The 20937-nt window shown below is 41.3% G+C and overlaps 1 protein-coding gene across 3 annotated transcripts in view; it reads right to left on the reverse strand.

Annotated features, from left to right (window-relative positions):
• The window catches only part of PDXDC1 (pyridoxal dependent decarboxylase domain containing 1), a 52470-nt gene extending 32167 nt beyond the window's left edge, over positions 1–20303 (reverse strand). For 2 of the 3 annotated variants that reach the window (XM_087416999.1, XM_087417000.1), the window contains exons 1-6: positions 20139–20303; positions 5665–5738; positions 5060–5125; positions 2312–2392; positions 1938–1979; positions 395–541 (exon numbers count right to left, since the gene is read on the reverse strand). In XM_087416999.1, the coding sequence (XP_087273125.1) occupies positions 395–541; positions 1938–1979; positions 2312–2392; positions 5060–5125; positions 5665–5738; positions 20139–20159 (431 nt within the window). In that variant the 5' untranslated portion in view covers positions 20160–20303. The remainder of the gene's footprint in view (positions 1–394; positions 542–1937; positions 1980–2311; positions 2393–5059; positions 5126–5664; positions 5739–20138) is intronic. The other variant, XM_004441845.3, reaches the window with a different exon arrangement.
• Positions 20304–20937: the final 634 nt, after the last annotated feature.

The raw sequence follows: 20937 nt of genomic DNA on the forward strand, positions 1-20937 counted from the left end.
CGCCAAGCCACGGGGCCGGCCCTAATACTTTGATTAAAGATATCTGAATCCATTTCACTGCTCTGTCTTCTGTCAACATGTGCCAATTAGGAATCCTAAAAGTAAGCAACTGCGGACATTATCCAACATGCACGTGCTTATGTTCTCAGCTTTTCACATATACTAGTTCATTAGCTCATTTACTCCTCACAATAATGCCAAGAAATAGATATTAACGCTATCTCCGTTTAAAAGATGAGGAAACTGAGGCATGGAGAGGTTAAGCAATCCTTCCAAGAGGAAGAGGAAGAGGCAGATTTGAACCCAGATAGCAAAGCTCCAGAAAGCAGATCTCTCACAGTCTATACCCCACTCATCAATGTCCTTACCGCAAACTAAAAACTCACGTCTTTACCTGAAAATTCTGCATAGCCATAAGGTAGTGTCTGAAAGTATCCGAGTTGTAAGTTTTCTCAGCCTCTCTTTGTCCAGAGTTGAAATATAAGCTCCCAGACTATGCCCCAACAAAGCTATATGACCTTGTTCTCCAATATTCTGGATTCTGTTAACCAAAATTCATTAGATTAAAAAAAAGTACTAATCAAAGCGTAAATAAAGAAATAAAACTTAAGAGAAACAGCATTCGACAGAAATTTCTGTCAGAGTTGAAATCTACTTAATGGCATAGAAGGCAGAAATACAGATAAATTTAGAAAATTCAATGCACATAAGGTATTGATAGTCTGGGGAGGAAAACTATTTTTAAAATTCAAGTCATAGGAGATAAATTTCCTTATTTTTATTGAATACCTACTAAATATACAAACTGTTTTCAATACAAACTGTTTTGAATTTTCTTCTAAAAATTTTTTTAAAATTAAGTACCAGCCGTAAGAACTATGGAGGGTAGAGCTGAGATAAAATGTGCAGAAAACAATTTTTTTAAGACTCATTAGATAAAGATCAATTCCCTGCATTAACTAGCTATTTATGAAAATAATACAGCAAATTCAAGCGGAACGAGGTATTGTATTATATATAATTAAAATGGACGGACGAATTTCCCTTATAACTATAAATCAATAAGAAAAAGACAAAAAATTGAACAAGATATTGGGCAGAGGAGACAGCTCACAGAAAAGGAAATATACATAAGTCAAAACATACAAAACGACACTTAACCTGGTTCATAAGAAAAATGCAAATTAAAATTATACTAAAATATAATTTCTCACCCAACAGACTGACAACGATTGTTAAGTCTGTTAACACCCTTGCAGGTAAAGGTGTGGGGAAAGAGGGGCTCTCATACACTGCTGGTGGCACTGTAAACTGGCACAATTCCGTGGAGGGAAATTTGGCAATATCTATTGAAATCACAAATGCACAAACCACCTGGCCCAGCAATCCCACTTCTAGGACTTTAACGTCCGGAAACAGTTGCGTCAATGAGAAGTAACACATGTATGAAGTTATTGGCTGCAGCAATGTTTGTATTAGTAAAACATGAATAGAAGACTAGCTAAATAAAATATGGTTCATCCATTCAAAGTGAAACTAAACAGCTCTTGAAGGAGAAAGCTCCTTGTGTATTAATATGCAATGAACTCCAAGACATAAATGAAAAAGTAAAGTACAGAACAATGTACACAGTATTTATGCACTGGAGGGGGTGAGTATAGACATTTTATTTGTGTATACATACACACAAAATATTTCTGAAGAATATACAAGAAACTGACAACACTGTCTATCTCTAGGGAGGAGAACAAGACAGAAGGCAGAGGTAAGAAAGAAGATTGCTTTTGTATATGTACCCTTGTTATCCTTCGAAATTAAACCGGATGAATGTATTAATTATTCCAGAAAATTAAATTTAAAATAATTAAGGAGAAAATAAAACTAAACAAATAGCTAAATAGACGAATAAATAAAAATAAAACAAATGGATGACTCACAGACAACGTGGCCTGCCACCCATCAATTCAGCTGTAGCAATTCTTAGCAAGCAGAAGCACATACGCAGAAGTGATCAGAAGCAGAAAAGTGCACAGCAGTTATTCTTTGGTCCCTTTGTCAACCCCTCCCTAAGACACCATACCATAAACACTACAGGGTTTAGTTTTAGTAAATACCTTCCTTTTACAAAATATATTATCTAAAGTATATAAATGTCTCTCTGAAAAGAAAAAAAATGAACGTTTTAATATCATATGTACTGTAACTCTGAATGAAACAGCTTATTATTTCAGCATCTTGTAAGAATGTAATCACTATCAAAATCATGAACACATAGACTTTCAAAGAGAAGCTGCCAACAGTTCTGTATTACCGGGCACTCTGGGGCTCCTCATCTTCATCTCCATGCATCAGATTCTGAACTAACTGGAGGATGCTCACCATATCTTGCCCACTGCAGAATAAAAAAGAGTTGATGGACAGGTGGAAATACCACACATCCCCACCACTCTCTATTTCTCTCATCCAAACTAGCTTTAAGTTTTTTTTTTTTAAAGGAGTAGCTATAAGAGAAAGAATGTGTCTGAGATAAAATATACATCTTTTAAAGACAGACTTCAAATTATTAACTGAATTCTGAAATAACCATTTTTTTTTTGTCAGTGCAAGTCAATCCTGTGTACAGCAGAGTGGAACCCTGCCCAGTCTTTTGGGTCATCCTCTAATCTTCTAGCACTCTATCGGACAATGCTCCATTGCTATTCATGGGGTTTTCACGGCCAATTTTTTCAGAAGTGGACGACCAGGTCCTTCCTTCCTAGTTTGTGTTAGTCTGGAAGCTCCGCTGAAACCTGTCCACCATGGGTGACCCTGCTGGTATTTGAAATAGTGGTAGCATAGCTTTCACAGCAATATGCAGCTGCCACAGTATGACAACTGACAGATGGATGGTGTGACTCCCTGACTAGGAAACAAACCCAGGCCACAGCAGTGAGAGTGCTGAATCTTAACCACTAGACCACCAGGGCTGGCTGAAAATAACCTTACTTGTGATTGATTAAATCTTCTACCTAAATATGAGATTGATTTTTTAAAATTTCACCAGTATTGCTTTAGCAATATTTCTCTATCTGTTCATATGAATCCTGGAGAATATTTAATAAGCATGCTATAAAAGCCAAAACAGTCCTTATAAGATGCTGGCGGGTCACTGAAGCAGCAAGAATAGTCCAATGCCATCAGTATATCTAGTTTCTCTCCATGCAGGAGTCTCATCTGTTTGTTCTAACAGACTTCATCATGTAATGCACGCATCGTTTATTACCACCTCTTCCCCAAGCTGGGAAACTGCAGATCTGCTTAGACTGTAAACAGACTGACTTCTGTCCAAGATAATGTTACCAAATGCTCATTACATGAGGAGGTGAAAATTTATGAGAAGAATGTGAATGGCTAAAGTTGTCAGCAATGGCAAGGCAATTTGTAACACATGTAATGTAAAAATATTATCGCTCTATTAATGAGAATATGACTAACAAAAAGCTCTCTCTTTTGAAAAGGAAGCACTGTCAAAACAATGCCCCAGTACCCATCCTCCCTGAGGTGCTGAGCTTCGAGGGGCTCTGGTCCTTTGACACTGTGTAGATATTAGGCCAAGGGGCCCTCGAGGCACACCTGAGCGCTAGCCATGTGACCCTGAGCAAGCTATTGAAACGTGCTAAGCCCCAAATTACAGAATCATGAGGATGCAATTAGACAGTGCATGTAAAGCACTTAACACTGTGCCTGGCACAGTCCTATCTCAGATGTTGGCTATTAGCATGATTAAGCGCGAATACTCCCGACCAGCGGGTTTAATGCCCTCATCATGAGAACTGCAGATGTTCTTGGTAGTATCTCTTCCAAGGAAACTTCTGTAAGATCAGTAGAACCCTTTAATGCCCTTGTAGGCCTGGGATGAGGAGATTTATAGGACTGGTTCCTGTTCTGAGTTGCAGAACGCACTTCACATCAGGGCTGCAAATCAGCACCATTCAGACTACAAGGAGGAGTAGCTATTTTAAAATATTAGTATCTGGGTGTGTTAGATGTGACATCTATTGGCACACTGTATCCTTCCTCTGTACTTTTCTTTTGCAACCTTGTAACATGTTTATATTCAGGTCAAAGGACAATTTAAGGGAGTTGTACTGTTTACCTATGTGAAGTTTCCTGGTTATAAAATGAAAAAGTTAAGCTTGTTTGACGGAAGCCGGGCTGGGACTTTAATTCCAGATTGAGTGCTAACAACCTGTGAAAATTTTAGTCGAATACTTATTTTTCTGTTATTTTCCCTGCTGGCTCAAACCACAAACACTTGACAGATTTGCTTTCGCTGCCAAAAAATAAAGCACTCTGCCAATAAATGATTAAAGTTAACATTTTCCTTTCAATCATAAAAATGATAAGTCTTATCAAATTAAAATATCTCTCACAATAAAGCTCAGCCTACCAAATAGATTACAGGTTTCAACGATGAAGTGTGATAGTCAAGTTATAATTATAAATTTGTGCATCACTTTTGAGTCATGAGTTTGTGTTAAATTCTGAATGGGAAAGGAGGAGAAGCAGGCAGACTCAACATTATTCCCAACCAGCCAATGGCATTCAGTTTTTTTTTGTTTGTTTTTGTTTTTGGTGAGGAAGATTCGCTCTGAGCTAACATCTGCGGCCAGTCTTCCTCTTTTTTTCCTTGAGGAAGATTAGCTCAGAGCTAACATCTGTGCCAATCTTCCTCTTTTGTTCCTTGAGGAAGAGTCACCCTGAGCTAACATCTGCTGCCAACCTTCCTCTATTTTGTATGTGGGTCGCCACCACAGCATGGCTGATGAGTGGTGTAGGTCCGCACCTGGGATCCAAACCCGTGAACCTGGGCCACCGAAGCAGAGCACACAGAACTTTACCAGTAGGCTACAGGGCTGGCCCCGGCATTTGGTTTTTTGACGTTACACTGCACGTAACTCTAAATTTGCTTTGTGCTCATTAAAACTAAAATTGTAAATCAATAATGATAAAATCTTGGTTTAAAGAAAATATATAGCCTAACTAAAGGTTCTTATTACTTATCTTCATTGCCACCTACCTGCCTTGGAGTGGCCCTGGAATATCCCCTGAGATGAGCTTCTTTCCATTTTCCTCCTCTGTTCTTCTAATTTAAAGGAAATACAAAACTGTTCGTTTCATCATATCAAATTTCTAACATTTGAGCATGCAAACATGCAACAATGTTGCCTATAACCTCTTAGTAACTGATGTAGGATTTGAAACACAGTTATCACATCTCTCCCCCCACCCCTGGCCCCAGCTCCCAATTTGGGGTATAGTTTGAGTTTCAGGAAAAGAACATGGAAAAAATAATAATACTTCAACTCATTTCTTGGTTAGTTGATGTCCTATATGACCTGAATATATGTTAAGAAGTATTTATAGATTAAAATCACTATATTAAGTAAATGAAACACTTAAAAGGCAGAACTAAAAATTATAAGTCCTGCCCCTCAATTTCAAAATCCTTTAATTACAAAGCAACTTTACCCAAGACAAATACCAACTCTAAAGTCAGCCGAAGCTAAGCTAAGTGTGACATTCTGAAACCAAGAGCTGTTTTCAACAGCAGGAAACTAGTGCCACGAGTTTCACAGCAGGTTGAACACGTTTAATAGGGGCACTTCTGTTCCACAGGCTCACCTCTGACTGTCCTCTAGCATCTTCATGGCCTCCTTCAAGTTCTTTCCCATTTCAGCTAACGTAGGGTCTGCTATCTGGGAAGCAAATCAAAAAAAGGTTAGATTTTAATAATCCGTCTATTATTCCTGCAACATAATTCATTCAGAAAAGCTAAATGCAAGTCCACTTTCTTATGAATTTATTATAAAACATATGGATTTATTATAAAAGTATACGTTTGATTAAAAAATTCCAACAGTACAAACATATAACATAAACAAAGTCCACCAGTCCTACTGCCCAGGGGAAGCCACTTTTAAGTTTGACATACAGCTTCCCAAATTTTTACCTTACTCATATACACCTCTGCAACTTTCTTTTTTCTACTTTATAGTGAATATGGTTCCACGTCAGTATGCCCACTTCTTTCTTCTTAGTGGTGACACCATATTGCAGTCTATGGATGTGCCATCATTTAACCAGTCCTGAATTAACAGACCCTTAGGTTACTCCAGTTTTTCACTATTAGAAGCAAGGTTCAGCAAAGTATGTCAAGTATGCTATTTGTTTTACTGTTGTTGTAGGCTGAAAAATGGCCCCCCAAAAGACAGTCACATCCTAATCCCTGGAACTGGTGAATGTTATCTTATAAGGCAAAGTCTTTGCAGATGTGATTAAGTTAAGGATCTTGAGATGGCAAGATTACCCCGAATTATCCAGGTGAGCCCTAAACGGAATCATATCCATCCACACGAGAGAGAAGTGGAAAGAGACCACACACACACACACACAAACAGACGAGAAGGCTACGTGAAGATGAGCAGAGGGAGTTTGAAGATGCTGGCCTCGAAAACTGGAGTGATGGGGCCACAAGCCAAGGAAGGAGTGCTGGCAGCAACATAAGCTAGAACAAGAATGAAAGGGACTCGCCCCCAGAGCCTCTGGAGGGAGCACAGCCCTGCCAACACCTCGATTTCAGCCCAGGGATACAGATTTCAAACTTCTGGCCTCCAGAACTGCGAGACAATACACTTCTGTTGTTCTAAGCCATCCAGTTTGCGCTAATTTGTTACAGCAACCACAGGAAACTAATACACTCCTAAACGGGCAAGTGCTTCTATAAGCTCGGGAAGCTTACACAGCCGGTGATAGTGACCACCTGCAGAGAAGGGAACTGGAGGACAGGCACAGGGGGCAGAGGGAGTCTTTTCAGTTCACATCCGTTTGTTACTTTTGGATTTTAGTACCAAGTGTACATCTATCTCCCATTCAAAAAATAAAACAAAATTTAAAAAATTCTTGCACAATTAAAACACACACTTATTTTCCTTTCTTTCTTCTTAATCTCCACAGCAATTATTAGGCAGACAATTTTGTTGCCTTGAATCTCTGTATAGTATGAGTTGGGTTATAAACAGTTAGAGAAGCTCTCTTTTTCTCTTTTGTTCCCTTCTTCCTCTTCAAGAGTACTTCAAGTGTATTTCTCTTCTCTTCATATTGCCTATTGTACCTAGTAATATCTTATACAGAGTAGTTGTACAATGAGTTGTATTATGTTTAGTACTGCATTACCTCCTCAAAATTGTTTTTAAAAAAATTCTACTCAATTTACCAAACAAAGTAAGTATCAGAAAATGCTAATTCTAAAAGGGACCTTAGGGATCTAGCCCAGGGATTTTCCACTTGTGTTCTTCTGAGCCCTAAGACTCCCGGGATGAACTCTGGGGAGGAGGGGTTGGGTAGGCAGTTGGGGCTTCTAGCTCCCTAACCGCCCCCCCCCCATTAAGGAGATCACCTCTGTTTTATATAATAGGGTTTTGAGTAAAGTTTTATGTGTAAACAATTTCATTAAAAAGAAAGTATGGCATGAAAACCTTTGATTCTGGTCTAACATTTTTGAGGTGAAGAAACTAAGACCTAGAGAGGTAAAGTGACTTGCCTAAGGCCATGGAGCTAACAAATGACAGAGTGGTGCCAGAACCCTGGTTTCCTGACTCTTGTTTCCAAACTCTTTCTATTACACCACACCGACTCTCACAAGGGATTACAAAATAATCACGTAGCCACATCTGACTTTTACACAGATAGAAAAATCATTTTAAAACAGGTGTCTCCAATAAAATTCACAATTTAAATGTAACCATGAGATGGGTGAGAGAGCAATCTAAAAGAGTCTCAGTGTTCTCAGTAAATGATTATGAGTAGGATGAGGAACAGATAATGGTCAAGAGAATTTATCTTAACTCCTCTATCTACTGGTCATGTTCCTTAGTATTCTCATCTCGTGACACTCCAATGTGTCCCGGATCATCTGGCCAAATGAAAAGATAGTTTTGATCAATCACACCTCTATGTTTCATGCTTATAACACTTGCCCTGTCTGAAACATCCTCGTGCCTTTTATCTATCACTAGCTACCTATTAAATCACAATTCAATACTTCCAAGAAACCTTTATGGATAAAACCATTTTCATGTCCTCTCTAATGATATTGATACCATTTTTTCTAAACCAAAAATCTGCTCTCGTTGCCTGACAAAAATGATCGTATTTATGGGGACCAAGGGACAGAATGCTTGAAACTGGGGCCATTCTACTATTCGACTGTTTATCCTCATGATTCCTTACATTCTTTACTGTGAATTGTTTTATAGATGATCTTTCCAGTATGGATATTCTCTCCGATTAGATTATAAGCTTCCTGAAGGCAATGATTCAGACTCCTACTAATTTTGACTCCTCTTGTAGGACCATGAGTCTAAAGTCAGCTCGGTTCTTGGATCGCCATGTCACCTCTGAAACCTCTCAGGAAGGCATGGTGTACTGGATCTCAACATAACTGGCTCTAAGTGCAACACAGCTAATTTTTCCTATAGGACTGGAACAAATTTTTCAGTTAAGAATAGACCAAGTAGTTGACTTAGTTTAGAAGCCACTTCATAGGAACAATACTTATTTTTAAACACCAGAATCACATGTGATGACGGGATGCTTACACTGTGGAAGGCAAGAGGGAAACGCAGCTCCCTATTCCCCCTCCCGAGTCTCCCTCTAGAGCACACGCTCCCTGAGGGGAACAGCTGACACTGAAATTGGTCTTGCTCCTACTCTTTCAGGGAGTGAAGTGGGGCGGGGAGTGGGTGGGTAAGGAAAATAGCATTTATAGTTAAATTTGAGTGAATTAAATGTGAGTATGATATGACTCCAATGTTGGAGACCCTCACGTGCTTGTTGCATTAATTGGATAATCCAAAAGATAAAATGTTATCCAGTTGCAGGATAACATCAGGCTCTAAGTCAAGGAACGCTCTAAAGAAAATGTATATTTATTAACGAGTTCCTTAAAACTGAAAACCCTGCCTCCATAAGCATCTAGTGAGGGCGGCCACTACTTTCTTACTCACATTTTGTATCCTTAGGACCTGTTAGAGTTCCAGACAAGGTAGCTGTGTGATAAATGTTAATAAACAGCAGCAGGGCAACAGCCAGACACCAACTTAAATGAGTGAAGAATTAAGTTGTAGAAAGATGTCTATTATTCAGTATTTAGAAGGAGACTTTTATGATATCAAGGGAAGAAAAAAATAGTATTCTGTGCCAGGTTCCTAAGAAGAAAGTCCTATCATTTTTTTATTCCTTAGCACCTAGCACAGGGTCTGGCACAGAAAAAGGGCTCAATGAGATCTGTGATCCTTCATAATTACTAACACTTACTGGGTTGCTTGCCATATTCCAGGCATGATGCTAATTAACACCTTGACATGCATTCGTTCCTGACTAACCCAAAGGCACAGAGTCAGTATGTGGTAGAGCCAGAACTTACAGTCTCTACTACCCTAGAACCAGTGCTCTTAACCACCAGACAACACTGCTTCTCAATTTCATCAAATAAGTAAACGAAGCAACTCACACTGTGAAAAAGCTCTGTACTCAAAAATCATAATCAGGGCCGGCTCCGTGGCTTAGCGGTTAAGTGCGCGCGCTCTGATGCTGGCGGCCTGGGTTCGGATCCCGGGAGCGCCCCGAGGCACCACTTCTCCGTCCAACGTGAGGCCGAGTCCCACGTACAGCAACTAAAAAGGATGTGAACCTATGACATACAACTGTCTGCTGGGGCTTTGGGGGGAAAAAAACTGAATAAATAAAATCTTTAAAAAAAAAAAAAATCATAATCAGAACTAAGGCCTCATTTTAAAGATGATCTTTGCTTAATATTTTCTGATAAAAAGTACATCAGAAGACTCTCCCTACAGGTAAAACTTCTGTTCTACAACAGTCTCAACTAGATGACCATAAACTTATCATCCAAAACCAGGGCATTTTTAAGAGTGAAAGGGAGTACTATTAATAATTAAGCCAGGACATAGGTAAGGACAGTCCCGGACAAACCAGGATGTACAGCTTCCCTAGTCTTCACTAAAAAGTTTACTTCAGATCTTAAACCATCATTCCACCTCGCGAAGCCCTGCAAATGTTTGTGGTGATGACTTTTTATGAGTTATAGGTAAGATGAAAGACGACATATAGGGCCGGCCCTGTGGCTTGGTGGTTAAGTGCGCGCGCTGCGATGCTGGTGGCCCGGGTTCGGATCCCGGGTGCGCATCGAGGCACCACTTCTCCGTTCATCCTGAGGCCGAGTCCCACATACAGCAACTAGAAGGATGTGCAGCTACGACACACAACTATCCACTGGGGCTTTGGGGGGAAAAATAAAATAAATAAAATCTTTAAAAAAAAAAAAAAAAAAGAAAGACGACATATAGTTTGAAAGCAGTGCACCCACAGTGCAGGTACTGCCTATGGCATCAGTCTCGATACTAAGGATCAGACAGTATTGCTAGCACAGACTTCGGTTCCTACTTATAAACACATCTGAATACATTTTCCCTCATTTAAATCGTGAGTAAAGTGACCTGGCTAAAAATCTGGGGCCTACTAGAAACAATTTCTGAAAAAAGGTCCATTTGTTAACCAAAAAGGTCAACAGAGTCCCACTCTCCCTTGTAAGGCCAGTTGGTATTCAGTCTGTTTCCCTTCCATTATCTTTCCGACCGCCCTTAAGCAAGCCAGCCCAGGTTGTACTACATGTGAATGTGGTCCTTTAAGATGCTCTTCTAGGAAAGGGAACTGCAGTCAGCTCAGACTTCTGAATTGCACTCCTAGGGCCTCATCTCTCACTCTGGGTCCCTAAGCCTCAAAGAGGCTTGTAGCAATTATACTGTTAAAAAACAGACCAAAAAAGTGCAACAAAGCATTTACAGAGCGTGTATACACAGACACACACTTTCTAATTATGAAATTGCTATATGCTCATTACTGAGAATTCAGAAAGTTATTACATGGTTAGTCATTAGACTGTAAATTTATAAGTTATATTTCAGCGATGGTTGATTCTGCTGTGTAATGAAGTGGATTCAGTATTCAGTATTTTTGCTTCAATTACATCTAACATAGATGTGTGGTATAATTTCAAGGCTCCTAAAAAGAATATTCAATTGTACGTTAATTGTCACAGAACTAGAACAGCTCATTTTGTAAAACAAGCCCCACCGTTCATCATTTTATGAGTATTTTTTTAGAGAACCTTTTTTTTTTTTTTGTGAGGAAGACCAGCCCTGAGCTAACATCCGATGCCAATCCTCTTCTTTTTTTTTTTTTTATTGCTGAGGAAGACTGGCCCTGGGCTAACATCTGTGCCCATCTTCCTTTACTTTATATGGGATGCCGCCACAGCATGGCTTAACAAGTGGTGCGTCAGTGGGCGCCTGGGATCTGAACCGGCGAACCCCGGGCTGCTGCAGCGGAGCACGAGCACTTAACCGCTTGTGCCCCTGGGCCGGCCCCAAGAATCATTTTTATACTAGTTGATTTTCACCACTTTCAGTCACTGTGGAATATTAAAATATCCTGCCACTATCAGAAGAAGAAATATTGAAATATTACACATGTAATGTTAAAATATCATTAATTGAAGTTCTCACAATTTAAATATTGGAGAAAAAAAGTCAAGAGTCAAATGCAAGGTAAACAGTAAAGGAGGTCAGGGAGCAAATCTCAATTTTTCAAAAAAGCTAGTAGGAAAGTATAAATTTATCTGGAATAAGGCTGCATGGATTAAGGAAAAAATCACTTATTTTTGCTTTTGGCTATAATCATATCAACTCAGTATGGGGTAACACTGGTACTATTCCTACTCTTATTATTTGGAATACATTCTATTTATTACTTTCTCTTTCATTTTTTAAAAACTGTGGTCATGACCTGATACATTGATTTGACATCCCATATATAGGATATAACCTGCAGTTTGGAATAAAACACCAATGTAATGGATGCTGGCAGTTATTAATAATGGGATAAACAATCATTTGTCAATAAAGTTTATTAACTAAGAAGTTGTTTATAATAACCTTTCAAAAATGGAAACTGCACTAGAAAAATAATAATCTTAGGGCATAAGATTTGGGAGCTACTGCTCTACAGTCATTTTTAAAATTTTCTCAGCTTTTAAGCATGCTTACTCAAGCTCTTGTATACATTTTCTTCAGTTAAACCAGTTTACCAGAGTGTGACAACAAAAATTGTTTATTTATGGGGCCGGCCTGGAGGTGCAGTGGTTAAGCGCGTGCGCTCTGCTTCAGAGGCCTGGGGTTCGCCAGTTCGGATCCTGGGCGCGCACTGACGCACCGATTGTCAAGCCATGCTGTGGCGGCGTCCCATATAAAGTAGAGGAAGATGGGCACGGATGTTAGCCCAGGGCCAATCTTCCTCAGCAAAAAGAGGAGAATTGGCATTGGATGTTAGCTCAGGGCTGATCTTCCTCACCAAAAAAAAAAAAAAATTGTTTATTTACTTTCACATGAATTAGGCACAAAAATAACACCTCAAACTCAGAATTCATAGACATCACTGTTTACCAAAATCTAAGTTAACAAAAAAAAAAGGTGAGGGGAGGAGAGGGCAGCTAGATTAGCGACAGAAAGCAGATCTGGGATCTACTGCAAAGGGGCACAAGGGGGCTTTTTAGGGGGCTGGAAAGGTTCTCCATCTTGATCCCAGTGGTGCCTATATGACTGTATACAACTGCCCCAACTCAAACTGGATAATTAAAGTGGGCATTTACATTTCTATGTAAATTGTCCCTCAACTTAAAAAAAGGAAGGTGAATTGATTTAAAGTCAATTTAAAAGAAATATTAAGCAAATAATAGTACAAGTGGTACAGTGATGTGACAAAATTCACAAAGATGGTATCTGAATAACTGCTATTTGGGAAATTTAGACTTAAACCTTTAAAGAGAAGCAGCTTCCAGAAAAGAGGAAAAAAGGAAGTCTAAAATGTAATTTTAAAATATATCAATCACATCATTCATCAATAACAGAAGTGTATAACACTGTAGTTGCTATGAACTGTTTTCTCAGGGGAGCAATGTTCATAATTGGGAGGTTCTAGGACTACTGACAGAAGAAAAACTGAAGCACGTGAGAATCAGCTGCTGGTATCAGATGGAAGACCTTGTTATCAAAGCTAGTTTACAACATATGCATCAGACGTATAAAGAAATCACTACCTTTCTTCAACTGATCAAAGTGATCACATAAAGCTCCAAATTGCTGTGTTGCTAACAGACCAATGACACTTGTCTTCCACAGCTTTCTAAACGAGGTTAATCTGGGATAGTGATAATCATGCAACTATCAATTCTCCAAAAATCATATATCTTCCTGCCAGGTGAAAACATAAACAGCGCCCACTATCTAGCATTAAGTAAGTACCCAAATATCACACAGCTCTCAGAAGCAACAAGAACACAGCAGCAGTGGCTCCAGGAACTCAGTGATGAGAGAAAACAACAGGGATTCTCTGGAAAGTTGATACAGTGCCTTGCAAGCCTGGCTTACCTTAATGGAGTCTCAATTTCTACATCTGTAAATATTTTTGCCTGATTTCAACAGAAAAGTATTTAATTAAGAACTGGGCATTTTGTCTCTGTCTTCTAAGAATTGGATACTCTTGGAAAAATCTTACTTTTAACTATCATGGACTCTACGCTTGAGTGTGTCTGTGAGAACATGAAGACATACTGTAATTATTGGCTCATTAAACATCCTAATCTTCCTAGTTGAAAAGGGATGTGCAAATATTGCATAAGGTGTCAGTATTTAACCTTACAAATTCTTTAAGAAGAGAGGCAGAAAGAACATACGGGAAAAAGAAGGGGCAAAAATACACAGCAGAGGGGCCAGCCCAGTGGCATAGCAGTTAAGTTTGCACGCTCCACTTCCATGGCCTGGGGTTCGCAGGTTTGGATCCCGAGCAGAGACCTACGCACCGCTTATCAAGCCATGCTGTGGTGGCGTCCCATATAAAGTAGAGGAAGATGGGCAAGGGATGTTAGCCCAGGGCTAATCTTCCTCAAAATACACAGCAGAGAGGTAAAAGTCTGGTAGAGATCAGAAGGCAGCAAAGTTAGTAACATTAGGTCCAATCTGTCACAGATGGAGGTATGTGGAGGGGAAAAGGGCACTCAAATAGCTTGCCCTAAGATACGTGCTGGGAAGGCCAGGGACGCAAGTCTACGTTTCAAAAAATGTATTCCTAGAGACCACTACTTCTGGAGAATCATTCACTTAGACACCATATCACGAGTCAATGCTTCCCAATAACTACACAGAGGGAAAAATACTACACATCAGGAAAGCTCTAGTCCTAAAAAGTTTACTGGTTTATCTGGAATCACACACTTATTCTGGAACAAAAAGAACATTGCTTAAAGAGAAGCATGCTATAGTCACTGGAAAAAGTAAGTTTTTCACTGAGAAATGCTTTTTATAGGGAGTGTTTCCTAGGACTCGTTGACAGATCGAATCAGAAAAATAAAGATACCCATTATCCTTATCAATATCATTATTTCCAAAATTGAACTGGAATTATGTAGGATTAACGTTGCCAGCCTTATTTTTTTTGTTGAGGAAGATTCGCCCTGAGCTAACATCTGTGCCAGTCTTCCTCTATTTTGTATGTGGGTCACCGCCACAGGATGGCTGGTGAGTGGTGTAGGTCCGCACCTGGGATCCAAACCCACAAACCCAGGCTGCCGAAGCAGAGCGTGCCAAACTTAACCACCACAGCACAGGGCTGGCCCCACCAGCCTTATTTTTAAAACAGTTAAGAAGAATTCTGAGGAAAGGAACCCATCAATTCCTGAAGCCTCTGTGTATTTATGTATCTTCAGACCTTTAAGGTTGAACTGTGTGAAACAGCCAATGTTCAACTGTTTTTAATGCACAAAAACAGCAATTTCATATGACTGCACCTAATACACTGTCCAGTCTAATAAGTAATTCAGTCTCACTAGGATCCTCAAAAGCTTACTGGAGCTAAATGTTCAATGTCACTGAGTCACACTTTCAAAGCAAAGGCTTTATTTTGCTTTTCTGCATACAGAAAAAAGGTTACATTAGCAAAGTTTACTCCCCTCTCAGTCATCAGAAACTCAGAATGCATTTTCCACAGAAATAAAATGTGGATAGGGCCCCAGGCTAGACCTCAAGGACTATCTAACCTTAAGGCAGCTAAATACTTAACATTTGCCACAAAGCAAAAAATGATTGCAATAATAACAGAAACTAAATAAACAAAAAAATTGAATTGGAAATAATTTTATGGCCCTTGAATACTGCTTGGAAAGAATGGATTTAATTTAAGCTAGATAAATTAAATTTCTGAAAGGAATTGTTGGACATTTTCAAAGTGACTGGAGGTATCTTTTTTATATCTGATTTAACTTCAAAAGATGAAATGGCTTTCCTTTCCCTTAATTTATGTTCTACTAGCAACAATATAAGGCACAATCATATCATAAAGTAAAAATCTACATTATATTTACATTCTAAAAAACTCTAGAAAAGCCATGATTCTGAATAATATTCTACCTAAAGAAGCTCTTCCTCAAAATCTTTCCTGGTCACTCACTCCATGCACTTCCCGCCTGTTTCTTAGTTCCTGTAATCCTGTTTCCCCCTCCTTGCCATGAAAGGATTTGTCTGAACATGTATGCTGCTTACCAGACCATACCCTCCTGCAGGGATCACGTCTGATCCCTGCATCTCTCTCAGCACACAGCACTCGGCTTTGACCATAGCTGGCCTTCAATAAAAATTATAAATCAAACCACGTTTCTGCTTTAAGTGAAAACAGATGACATTAAGCTCAAGCAACTCTTGTCTGTAACTATAACTCATAATCCTAGATATAGTGGAACACACATGGTCCTGGGGACCATCAATAGCTCTGCTACTGACCAGCTCTGTAATGTCAAATAAATCAAGAATCACTGAGGCCATAAATTTTTAGGATCAGGAACTTTGTACCATGTTTTCCCTGACACCCAGCATTTGATATAATCATTTACCACCTTAGCCACCATGCACCTGTATGCAAAACCCTCACATTATGATGATATAGGGATCGGCTTTAAATGAACGCTAAAATTACAGGCTATCATTTCTGCACAGGAGTCCCCATAATCTATGTGAGAGTGGGATCTACAAAGGCATACCACAAAAACTGGTCATTTCAAGCTTGGCTAATAGGGGTTCTGTTTGTGAGCTTTTAAAGTAAAAAGCAGCAACAGAAATTCTGGTGTCCTTATCAGTAATGATCAGGACTGTTCCATACATGCTCCTACTGCTCCTCATAAACTTACAAACAGTAAAGCGATAAACAATTTTCCAAAATCAGGTCCAAAGGGTGGGGGAGAACTTAGCTCAGGATGAGTACAAGAAACAAAAATAGGCTGGGTTATATTATTTAGGTCAGAAACCAGGTGAAAGTTGCCTCTTTTAGAAACAAGAATTAGATATACAACAAATCGATTGGCTCCACTCTATAGTGCTGTCCAGTAGAACTTTCTATGGTGATGGAAATGTTCTATATCTGCCCTGTGCAGTACTGTAGGCACAAGACACATTGTGACTATTGAGCACTTGCAATGTGGCTAGTGTGACTGAGGAACTGAATTTTAAATTTTATTTAATTTTAATTAATCTAAATTTCAATGGCCAAATGTGGCTAGTGGCTACCATATTGGACAGTGCAGCTCTAGATTCTCTATCCGTGGTTCTCAACCAGAGACGATCCCCGCCTGACTCCAGGGAACAGCTGCTTCACCTGGAGACGTTTCTGGTTGTCACACCGGGGAAGGAGTGCTACTGGCATCTAGTGGGTAGAGGCCAGGGATGCTGCTAAACATCCTGCCATGCACAGGACAGCCCTGCGACAGAGAATGATCCAGCCCCACATGTCAGTAGTGCTGAGCTTGAGACACCCTGCTCTAAGTTTACCCAAGGTTGGAATTAAAGCAGATGTAAAACAAACTGCAATACACCTTGTTTAAACTTAACACCCAGGAAGAATGAGGTTTTCCAAGCAACAGGAAAACATCTGGGCTGGTCAACAAGTTTAAAGTAGCAGGTTTTTTTTTTTTTTTTGAGGAAGATTGGTGCTGAGCTAACATCTCTTGCCAATCTTCCTCCTTTTATCCTTTTTTCTCCCCAAAGCCCCAGTAGACAGTTGTATGTCATAGCTGTACATCCTTCTAGTTGCTCCACGTGGGACACCACCTTAGCAAGGCTTGACAAGCAGTGTGTAGGTCCGTGCCCAGGATCCGAACCCGTAAACCAAAGCAGAGCTCATGAACTTAACCCCTGCGCCACCAGGCCAGCCCCCTGAAGTAGCAGGTTTTTACTAAAAAGTGTATGGAGATGTGTTGAATAACTTATCAAGATCTTCAGCATCAGAGTAATTATTTCCTGTGGCATTTTTTACTTTGAATATTAACATAAGTAAACACTGTGAGATGATGCTACAGGGCTTGTTCCTACTGAGCTGGACATGCAGTACTGGGGGCTGAGGCTCCTATTCCCACTCTTCTAGTTTGAATTCCTTGCCCCTTCAATTGACCTGTCTGATGTCTGATTTCCTGAGACATCATTAATTTCAAATTCAAGAAAACAGATACTACTGTGAAAGAAAAGCAAATCAAAACAAGAAAATGCCTCTGTCATTGCAGGTCTGCACGTCTACATCTCACCTAAAGAAAAAGCAAGGGTACAGAATTATATTTGGACCAAAGGAAATGTACCGAGTGAGTCTACTAAATGCTGACAGCAAACGGCATTTTAGAGTGAGAGACCATTACTTGACATTTAAGAGGGTGGGTATCATATAACATTGTGGTTTCTGTAGCCAGTATAAATTATGCAAGGATCAGTTTAAATGGGATCATTCAGAACTGCTCAAATAGTTCTCAAATTTATATTAGCAATGTAGAACTTAGCCCAGAATAGTCTATTCCTCAAAGAAACAGGAATAATGGACGCAATTCAATGTTTTACTTTGATTCAAACTATTTTTCAGAACACAAAATCCTCAACATTCATATGATAGTAATGCTTTTTCTTTTCTGCCCACTTAGTACCAAGAGAAACTGTTCATTATGACATGTAAGGCCCTCTATTCCTTCAGGGAATATAAAAATAAGACACAATCTCAGTTCTGAAAAACTTACATTCAGAATTTTCACACTGGCCTAAGGCAGAAATTTCCAGCCCACATGTTCTGAATTCCTAAAAGATCACGGTAATTTTTTGTGAATGCTCCAGCCTAAGGCACTCTGAAGTTCCAGGACCTCTTCAGCTCTTCATTTGGAACGTTTAAGATCTTTCATCATCAATTAACATTTAGGGAGCAACCACTGTAATCTATTAATCAAATGTCAGAAAAGTAATATTTAAAGAAGGATTCCAACCCACTCTGTTTTACAGATTTGCTTCTAAGGACTATTCTTGGAGGAAAAAACACCCCAGTTCTTTAAGTTTCTAACTGAAATGACACAAAACCCATCCCATCTTCTTACGAAACTGGAAAGGAAACAACACTGAAGGGACATTTTTAGCATCACTTTGTATTCAACTACCGGCGTTACACATATGCTCTAGACCTCAGCACTACTGACATTTGGGGCAGATAAATCTCTGGCATGGGGGCTGTCCTGTGCACTGTAGGATGCTTAGCAGCATCCCTGGCCTCTACCCACTAGGTAGAGTGGGTAGTAATTGTGACAATCAAAAATGTCTCCAGATGTCGCCAAATGTCCCCTGGGGAACAAAACTGCCCCATGGTTGAGAAACACTGATCTAGATTGAAACTCAAAGTACCAAAAAAGTAGACATTGTGCTAATCAAAGGCCTGGAAAGACTTTATTCCTAGCCAGAAAAACAAGCAACATTCACCACAGCAGCAGTGGAAAAAAAACAGATTATTGTCTTTTCTTGACTGCTTTCCACCATGTATGAGACACAGCCAAGGGGTGGGCTATACCACTGTGTGCACACGAAGACATCTGGCTGAACTTGTACAATAACTCCCTTCAACTCTCCAGCGACAAGCGGACAAATCCACAAAAGCTGCAGCATTGAAAAACGACAAATAGGTTATTTCTGCCAGTTCAAAATGCAAATAAAGCAGTCTTAAAACACTAGCATTGCTCCTGAATTCTACACGTATGAACAACCAGGTCTAGACCAGCAAACTCCCCAGCTTGAACAGGGACAAGGACTTTGAGGCAAGGCAGAATGTCAGGTTCCCAAGGGAGGCATCCAGGAAGAAATCCAAGCACTGGTTCTCATTCACAAGCCCCAAATCTGGGACAATTAGAATCCATTTCACACGCCAGAGCAGCCTGCCAGGCACATCAGGCTGCTGTTCCCCCAGGGGGTAACCAGAGGAAAGCGCTGCTCCGGGTGGATTTCGGAACGACACGAGGGTCTCCCCTCGCAACCGCAAAGGGGGAGCCAGGAAGTTGTGGAGCAGCAGCAACCCCCAAAACGAAATTCACCGTCCACTGAAGACCCGCCCCCTTCTGGACCTCAGGAGTCTTAACCTGGGATCACAAACTACAGCATCAGAGTCAACGTAGGGAACTGGTTAAACGCGCAGATCCCGGTCCCGGCCCCCAGGGGTTCGGACCCAAGGACTGAAAATCTGGATTTTTACCCACGGCCCCATGATCCCCAGGCACGCCGAAGTTGGAAAACCACTGCTTTAACATTGCTCTTCCTCACTCGCAGACCACGGAAAACCTACAGGTTTGCAGTTGGCTCCGAAACAACTGGGGCTCCTTTCCAGGCGCTTCTGGGGCCGCAGGTTGTTAGCTCAGTCATCCGAAAGGGGGAGCCGAGCTCAGGCAGGCCCCGAGGTGGGCCCCGGCCAGAACCCGGCCCAGCCTCTCCCGGCCCACGGGGACCCGAGGCTCCCGGCCCCACGACCTGACCAGGCCCCGCCGCGGAGCGCCGGGCCGGACGCCCTCGCGGCCAGGCCTCCTCAGGCGGGGCCCGTTAGCGCCCGGCCCTCTCCCCGGTCACAATGGCAGCTCGCGACCGGGAAACAGTCGCCCCGGAGGCGGCGGCGCCGTCCCCCACCCCGGTACGGACCTTCTCCAGGGACGCGTCCATGGCTGAGGCGGCCGGCGGAGCCCGACGGAGGACCAGCGGCCCCGGGCGCTACTTCCGCCTCCCGCGCCCCGCCGCGATTTCCACGCTGGCAGCGCTGACGTGCCCCGCGCCCGCGGACCGCGGGGCGGAGACGAGGAGGAGCTGCCCGGCGCTGCCGCGGGGTGGGCAATCTGCGGGTCTCCGGGAGGCGGGGGCGGGGCCCTCGGAGCGGGCGGGGCCTCCAGGCTTCCGTACCTGGCCGTGACGCCGGCCAGTCCTAATGGTCCCAGGTGAGAGGGGGGATAGACAGTGGAGCCTTTCCACCTTCTTTTCAGAAGCCGGTCGCAGGCGTCAGGGTAGAAATATAATAATAACAACTTAGCACTCATGCAATGAAAGGCTGGAAATACTAGTAACGCGCCATTTCCAGGCCTAAGCTTCTAAGTTCCCCCCACTATCAACATCCCTCAGGAATGGAACAGTTCATTCACCGCGAGAGGCGGGGCGAGCGAGCTCCCCTGCGCATGCGCAGGATCGATAGTTCCCTAGGTGCTCGAGGGTTTGCCGGTTTCAGGTGTTGGTCTCCCAAGTGACGGTGCTCTGAAAAGACGCTGATCAGAGCTAAGGTATTTGTCTCAGTCCTTACTGCAGAATTCTAGACGGAAAAGACTTTGAGTCAACTGGCCCAGCCTCCTTCTTCGTGTCAAGCCACAGTTATGACTTGTCAGGTGATAATAATAGTAATAATAATAATAATAATATTTTGTAGTACAACAGCCCTGTGATGTAGAGATCATTA

This window comes from Ceratotherium simum, chromosome 26, assembly GCF_057802395.1.
Source record: "Ceratotherium simum simum isolate JZ-2026a chromosome 26, ASM5780239v1, whole genome shotgun sequence".
Taxonomy (NCBI): domain Eukaryota; kingdom Metazoa; phylum Chordata; class Mammalia; order Perissodactyla; family Rhinocerotidae; genus Ceratotherium; species Ceratotherium simum.